General features: G+C 26.7%; 2 protein-coding genes across 2 annotated transcripts; one reads left to right on the forward strand and one right to left on the reverse strand.

Annotated features, from left to right (window-relative positions):
* Positions 1–2132: 2132 nt before the first annotated feature.
* Positions 2133–2864, reverse strand: LOC108686031 (protein G12). The gene has a single exon (XM_018191074.1). The coding sequence runs from the start codon at positions 2862–2864 to the stop codon at positions 2133–2135; it is 732 nt and encodes a 243-aa protein (XP_018046563.1).
* Positions 2865–5537: 2673 nt separating this feature from the next.
* Positions 5538–6800, forward strand: LOC108686033. Its single transcript, XM_018191076.1, has one exon. It carries the CDS (start codon positions 5538–5540, stop codon positions 6798–6800), a length of 1263 nt encoding a protein of 420 aa, XP_018046565.1.
* The last annotated feature ends 1843 nt before the right edge of the window (positions 6801–8643 follow it).

Genomic DNA, 8643 nt, shown 5'->3' on the forward strand with positions numbered 1-8643 from the left:
AAATTATATTATCTATTTCTTCAAATGACAATAAATTAAATTTATGATAAATAAATACTATCATTTGTTTTCTTCATATGATTGGCATAATTTTACGGTCGATATGTATAAGATAAAAAAAAAAGTTGAAAAAAGGAAGCAAAATTATAAAATCGCATTAAGCCTTTTGCAAAAGCTATATCATAAAGAGAATTATATTGCAAGAAAGAAAGTACAGTTTGCGCTCCATATTGAGTGGAAAAGTTAAGAGATCGCGAAGATTTCTCCTCTGCGCCCTTGCACTTCTTTCTCTTTGTCTCTTTCCTTTCCCTTTTTCTCACTCTTTTGCAGCCTCTTTGTCCGTAACCCTAAAGACACTCGTTTAAGCGTCCGATTTCTCCTCATTCTTCTCCTAGAAGTCTCTCTCTCTCGTTCTATCTCACTTATTCTTCTCACGATTTCCCATTACGACGCGCCAATGGTAAGTTCCGAGGCTTATTAAATTGTAACAATTTTAATTAGGGAAGCACCGCCCTTACGCTCTCCTTTCTCCTGTTTCTGCAGTTTTGTTTTCTTTGTGTCTAAGAATACCTATCTCGCAATTAAAGATATTCTTTTTATCTTCAGTATACAAAAAAATTAGATATCCACTCAAGTATTCTTTAATTTCTTGTTTTAAATTAGTACTACTTGTGTAACATCATCGTTTTATATTTATTAAATGAGCACGAATATCATTCATTGCATATGGATTATAATCGGAGAAACTTTAGGCGTATTAACAAAAAAATGTAATGATGATACTCGAGCTTTTTTTAGTGAAATAGTTTTTAGTGAAATAGTAGGAATCAATTCATCTTTCAAAACAGTAACATTGCGAAAAATGGGAATATTAAAAGTTATGGATTAGAAAGAATTTCAGAACGGTAACATGAATATGATTCGACATTGCAAACTTTGAGTTAACTCTTGATAAATTAAAACGCAAGACAATAAAGTATTCAAATTCGATTTTTTTGTACTAAAGCGTATTCCTTAAAGATATGTTTTTTTTATAAATAAATTTTCTACATACTTACATTGCCAAGCTGAATACTACTACTAAATTTAATTAGAGTATATAAATTTTTTAACATTACATAATTTGTATTAACATACATGGCTCACATAGAAAACGCCTATAATGTAAACGCCTGCATCAACAAATTACTTTGTTGTGACATAAAAGTGATTTTAATAAAATGCAATACAGAAATAAATAGTTGAAGAAGAAAATTATCTATTACATTAAGAAAGGAAACATTAAGGAAATTATATTGAACTAAAGACTAAAGAGTTTTTATTAAAATCAAAGCGATGTAAGAAGCAATGTAAGAATTTTATATCGGCATTTGAGACTTTAACTTTTTATTTCGATCTTTATGTTATATAAAAGAATTAAAATAATTTATTTATTATATTGTAGTGATATAATTATTAAGTGATATAATTATTATTTATAATTATTAAAGAAATAATTGTTTAATTCAAGAATTACTTTGTTTTATTATTCTCATCATATCAGCATCGGCATCATATAATAACATAAAAAATATATTTAAAATATACGCTTAAAATATGACATTATGTATTTTAATATGTCGGAACTTAAAATCAAATATTCTAGTGGAAATTTTGTCAATTTCGGAAGTTCACATCCATTTTTTTTGGCCTTCATCATAAAATTTTTAAAAATTTTTACATACAGATCAATAATTTCCGGAGATTTTATCTTCTCGATGAAATCAACAAAAACCTTGGAATTTTGCAATTTCTCTTTATAAAGACCTTGAACCTTATCAAAAGGTAAAGGTTAAATTATAAAAATCCTCCAACAATCCTTTTATCCCATCATCAATCTTTTGTATTCCAATTTGAGATTTGAAAATGCTTTTTATTTTAGGCGGCACATAATCTGCCATGCCAATAGCCTTATGAAATATTTGATGTAATCAGTAACATTCAATCTAGCTTCCTCCAAATATATTATTAATGCTTGATGTTTTTTAAGATCTTCAAGATCGCGCTGGAATGAAATTTTGGTGTCTGCAAGTATTGCAGACAGTGCTGTACTTTTTCATTATCAGCTTTATACTTTAAATTAATTCAATAATCTAATCAATCGGAAGAAGATTCATAAAATCTATCAATTCGTCTTCCAGCGTAGGCTCTTGGTAAACAGTAATATCGTTCGGTACATTAAGGTTGAGGACAATATATATGACATCAGCTGTAATCTGCGTATTCACTCCGCTGCTTTTGAGTCTATTCAAAATGATCTGCAAGGATTTAATTTGATAGATTTTGTTTACGGCCTGCTGGGCATTGTCTGACTTGAGTTGGTTGACAAAACCGACGAAAGCTGAAGAAGTTTTCATCTTTTGCACGTAAATACGAATGATCTTGGCAATAGGAATCATATCCATAATATCTTTGACAAGTCCTGCAATTCCACCAGTCCTCTGTATGACCAAGGAATATAAACGAGAAGGCGGTGTGATCCTGTCGATACCGAGGGCATCGTTAGCTTTATTTACTAATGAATAAGCATCGACGCCTTCCTTTTGCATATAATCTAGAATATTAATCACTTCAGGAATAGTTTCCAAATCTATCATCAAATCTTTTAATATGGTTGAAGTTTTAAGATAATTAACAGCTTCTTGTACTTCCGAATCTCCTAATACGTAATCCAAAACGATGGTTCGAATTTTTTTATAAGGAATTAAGTCCAAAAAGTCTTGGAAATCCTCATGAACAGGACCTTTGCCGAAGTCCGGGAACTGATGAGCTTGTCCCAGACCGATAATGGTCAAAGCGGCAAATAGCGCTGATATATACTTCATCTGTGATATATTCATGTGTAAGAAGTTAGTATTAATTATGTCAAAATTTAACATTTTATGTGTATAAATTTTTTGATGTAAAAAAAAGAATTTTTTAAATTATAATTGTTTTATTTATGATTTACATTAAGAAAATAATAATAAGAATAAAAAGAAATAATTATTATTATTTAATTAAGATGTTTTTCATAATTATTATGCAATTTATTTTTGTTAAAAAATGTAATTTTATTCATGCATATGTAATCTTTTTATAAGAGACTATGTTTTTACTTACTATGACAGCTGTTGATGAACACAAAGACATTCGAGTACCTAGCTAGTTAGCACAAATTTATATATTAAAGTTATCTTAAATCTTGTTAGAAAAGTCAGTTAATAAAGGATTAGATAAGATAACTTCAATGTCGGAAAAGTGCAGATTGCTCGGAAATTAATATAACAAATAAATTTAAATATCAATAACAATAAATTTAAATATCATACTATTTACTTTGCTATACACAACTTTTTACTTAATAATAAGATATTTTATTAAAAGATAGAAAAAGATTTTATTAAAAGATTGTAAAAGATTATATATTAAAAGATTGTAAAAGTTTTTGTTGTATTAAAACAATTCTAATAGCGTCATTTACTATATAATAAATTTGTATATTTACTTTTTACAGAAAAGTTATTGATAATTTTAATATTACTTTTTTATTTGATTTCACTATAAATTATAAATTCTGTAATAAAAATGTTGTTATTTAACAAAATAAAGTCAATATTTGTTATTATAAATTTTTCATTTTTATATTTTAATTATTATATAATGTTCTCGACACATCTTTTATATTAGTAAAAAAAAATCCATTATTTTTGCATGAAATTGAATGGAAAAATAATGGATTTCTTTTTACCTAATATATTCAATATTTTTTTACAACATGGAATTCTATACTATTTGTTAATAACACAAAGCATAGTAATGTTATGAAGACATATCGTATTTTTAATTCATTTTATTATATGTGAAACAAATATTATCAATAACAGATATTTTGACTTTACTTTTAATGATTGTTATTATAAAATGCAGATAAATATATTTCTTTAAATGAAATGTTTTTAAACGTTATCTTGGATAATCTTTGTTTAATAATGAGAAAGTTGTTATCAATAAATTATAAATTGTTTTGAGTACATATTCTGACAAATTTGATATGAATCATAGCACGATTAATATCAAATGTCTGAAAAAAAGAAACATTACTTAATTATAGATATCTTAATAAATACATCATAATATGAAATCTAAAAAGTAGAAATATATTATTTTTCCTCTGTGAAGAAAATGTAATCTATGATTTTAAAATATAGACTAGCAAATAAAACAGTTCATCATTACTCATAATAAGATATTGCGCACAAATTAAAGGGATAACACAAATTGTTAAATACAACTATATAGTAAAAAAGATAGACATATAATAACAGAAAATAAAAATTGTAAAGCAAATAAATAAAAATATTAAAACTGAAATATTCTTTAAATAGTAAAGTCAATTATTTACATAAATATGCGCAAATGAAATATGCCGTTAATCCAAATAAATGCAAATATAAATTTTACAAATATTTATCATATTTAGAAAAAAAGTTGTATTATATTCATACATTTTTATTATTTCTTATACATGTATATACTATATAATATTGTTGGAAAGCTTGTCTATTTGATAAGCTTTTAGACGAGCTTATCAAATAATTCCTGAATTTTCATATGAATCAATATTTCAATCTAATCAGTTTCTTATCGAATTTCGTAATCTTTTCGTACAGCTAGATTACTAGTATATAAATGTACGATAAATTATTCACGTTCGCAATCTGCATCTACAACTCACGGTAAGTAAGTTTCTTCATACCTCTTACATGTATACATATGTATACCTTTTACAAGTATTTATGCAAATATTGCTCTTTCTATTTTTAGCTTCATTCAATCAATCTATAGATTAGTACAAATTTCATTTTTAATAGAAATTTAATCATATAAATTTCTTCTTTCAAAAAATTCTTATAATTAATGAAATATATATCTTTATATTTTTAATTCTTTTGTGCTGTATTTGCTTTGTTTTGTTTTTAATTTTTAATAGTTATTCAAGAAAAATCTAGTTAAAGTTAAATAAAATGGAGAAATAAAGAGCATAGATCTTTTATTTTTTATTATATTCCTTATATTGTTTTATATTGTGATCTTCAATTTGATCTATTTTATTCAAGAAAAATCTATTTAAAATTAAATAAAGCTAAGAAAAAAGTATATATATATATATATTAAAAATATGTAATATATTTTTTGTTATATATTTTTAAATTTTCATCTTAATTTTCATCTTTGCAAAAAAATTTATTATTACAAAAAATTTTTAAACTATGATTTATTCATATATAAGATAAAAATTATAATATTATCACGTAATCTTAACAAAATAATAATTATTTATATCATTCATTTTTTATATGTAATCACAAATACTTTGTATATGAAAATTAATCATTAATGGAAAACATTGATATATTTTTCAAAATAATGCTTTTCATTACAGATGATAGTTATACATATTGAAAGATATGTTGTGTAATATAATGTAATATAATACGCTCAATATTAATTTACAGATGAAATTCACATTAAGCCTATTTGCCATTTTGGCCATTATCGGACTGGGACAAACTCATCAGTTCCCGAATTTCGGTACAGGTCTTCTTCATGAGGATTTACAAGACATTCTAGATTTAGTTCCTCTAGAAAAAATTATCGATGATATTGTGTACTATGTGATGCATGATAATGAAATACAAGAGATATTTAATGACTTTCATCAAAATACACCTATAATCAAACGCATGCTGATAGACATTCAAACTATTCCTGAAGTACTCAGGCTACTTATGTATCTGCATAATGAAGGCATCAATATTTTTCACGTAATAAACATGATTAACCAAGCACATGATATTAAGGAACTCGTACCATCCAGCTCTCAAACGTATTCTATAACGAGAAAGACAACTGGCGGACTCCGCGGATTGATCAATGAAATCAAGAAACACATTGATTATGATGTCTTTATTAGCATATTCGCGGATAAATTAAAAACCTCTACAGCCTTTGTCAACTTCATTAACCAACTTAAATCCAACAATTTCCAACAGATTGTTAACAAAATTTATAAAATTGAGACCTTCCAGTTAATCCTAAACTATCTTGAGGTTAAATCAGTGAGTTTAAAAATTGTGGAAGATATCATGTATCTCGTTCTCGGCATCAAAGTACCAAGTCTTCCTTCTAAAACGATAATAGAAGAACTAAAAGATTTCATCCATCTTATTCCGATAGAAAAGTTTTTCAATATAATAATCCAGTATGTAAATGAAGATGAAAAAGTACAGAAAGCTGCACTGTTCATATTCACAATTGAGTTCCACGATCTGCTGCGTGCTCTCGAAGCTCTTAAGGAATATCAAGCATTCGTGGTATATTTAGAAAAGGCTGGGCTCCCTGTTATTGAATCTATTCAAGCATTACATCATGCTATCGGCATGGAAAAATATATGCCATCCAAAATAAAGAATCTTTTTATGTCTCTAAGTAAGATACAGAATATCGGTGATGGAATGGAAGGACTGTTCAAGGATCTTTATGATGTATTACCTTTGGACGAAATTGATGCTCTTTACATAAAAAAGTTAAAAACTTCCAAAGTCTTCACTGATTTCATCACAAAGATTACGTCCAAAGAAATGAAGGAAATCATCAAGAATCTAATCGCTCATGAGACCTATAAGTTGTTTATCATGAAAACTAATGAAGTGGGATTGGATGTGAAAGGATTAACAAATTTTAGCAACAGAATAATTGGCCTTAAATCCCTATATTAAAATCAGCGTTTATAGTTTGAACGTTTGCAATTAATAATTTATTTTAAATTAACGCTAATATAATAACATAACATAAAATTAATTCATAAATAATTATTTTTTCGCAACTAATAACAAATTAAACGATTTCTTTATAATAAACAACTCTTATTTCATTTTCTTCTTTCTTTTATACACTTTTAAATATAAATAAATATAATACCAACAGAGAAAGAGAAAGAAAAATAGATATATAAGTAGAGATAGACTGAATAGAAGACAGACAGAGAGAGAGAGAGAGAGAGAGGGGGGGAGGGAGAGAGAGAGAGAGAGAGAGAGAGAGAGAGAGAAAAAGCGAGAGAGAACGTTTTTTCATATTATCTCAACTTTAATATCTTTAATAGTTTGAATTTTTATTTAATTTATAATGTTTATAGATAATATACAAAATATTTTTAGCGCGCATATACAAATATATCCTTAAACGTAAATTTAAATTAAGATCTTCTAAATCAAGATCTTTCCTTATATGTTCAGTATTATGAACTGTGTACATGAATAACATTTTAACTTCGGTAAAAAAGCAAACAATATATAACAATTCTTATTTTTACTAATTATGTTTTCTCATGTAATCAATTAAAATGTGTTAATATCACATATCTTTTACGTAACTGACACGACATAATCGTATTAATGATTAAAAAATAAAACTTAGAAAAATCGATATATTTATGTAAGCGATATTAACGAGAATATTATCTTCACAATTAATTAGCATAGTTTTGTCTCGTATTTTATCTAAATAAAAATATTTAAATCATTACAAACAGATAAGTATGGATGCTCTTTCTCTCTCTCTCTCTCTCTCTCTCTCTCTCTCTCCCTTCTTCTCTCTTCTCTCCTTCTCTTTATCTATCTATCTTAAGACATAATATTCATATAATTATTCAATATGTTTCTAAGAAAGTCAAAACTAGTACTAATATTTGTTGTGACATGTTTAAATTATTTTAAAAAGTCTTCCGTCTGTCAAACAAAATATGTATTTTATTAGCATATTTAAAGAAATCTGGTAGTCGATTTCTATCATTCTACGCTAATTTTATATTTATATATATTATAAGAATTTGATTGCACCAACGAAATTTTAAAATAGAAAGTGCAAAAACGGCAATATGCAGAATTCATAGCTCCTCTTTCGCACACTCAGAGCCATCTAAATAATTCACACCATTTGCCTAATAGGAACGAATAATTCATCGCCAGATTTCAGCGAATAAATGCGAATAACTTTTCTAAGGAACTGGAAAAATTAGATCTATTATAATCGCGATAATAAAATAACCGATAGAAATTTATTAAATACATAATCCATCCTGATTAAAAAAATATTATGCTACATAAAAACTTATCAACTATGTAAATTTTATATTTACATTAACAATTATAATCCTGAATAACGATCAATAAAATTAAATTAGATTGTAATGTATACATTCACATTATCCATATACTAGGTTATTATAAAAATTCGATAGTATTATAATTTGAAGATTTTTACTTCCAACTGCATATTAAGTTAAATGTGTTTATCACGGAAGCGATAAAGACTTATGTATTCTTCTGACAAAATCGTTCAGCTAACTCAAAAGAATAATGGCAAGCATTTTAACGGGACGCTTTTAGCGAGCAGCACTGAATTCGTGGACGATAGAAATTAATTCCTCTCAGACTGTCAGGGACTATATGAACGCGATGTCGGTGTGAGTTTCATGCTGAAGTTACGATAGCAGCAGCTACAGAAATGGGGGAGGGACAAAGGAAAGTGCTGCTTGAGGTATAGGATTCAGAAGAGCGCGAG

The sequence above is a fragment of the Atta colombica genome, unplaced genomic scaffold (genome assembly GCF_001594045.1).
Source record: "Atta colombica isolate Treedump-2 unplaced genomic scaffold, Acol1.0 scaffold163, whole genome shotgun sequence".
Taxonomy (NCBI): domain Eukaryota; kingdom Metazoa; phylum Arthropoda; class Insecta; order Hymenoptera; family Formicidae; genus Atta; species Atta colombica.

Coding starts and splice junctions, on each gene's coding strand:
- LOC108686031 (XM_018191074.1), bottom strand. CDS start 2,864: ATGAAGTATATATCAGCGCTATTTGCCGCTTTGACCATTATCGGTCTG.
- LOC108686033 (XM_018191076.1), top strand. CDS start 5,538: ATGAAATTCACATTAAGCCTATTTGCCATTTTGGCCATTATCGGACTG.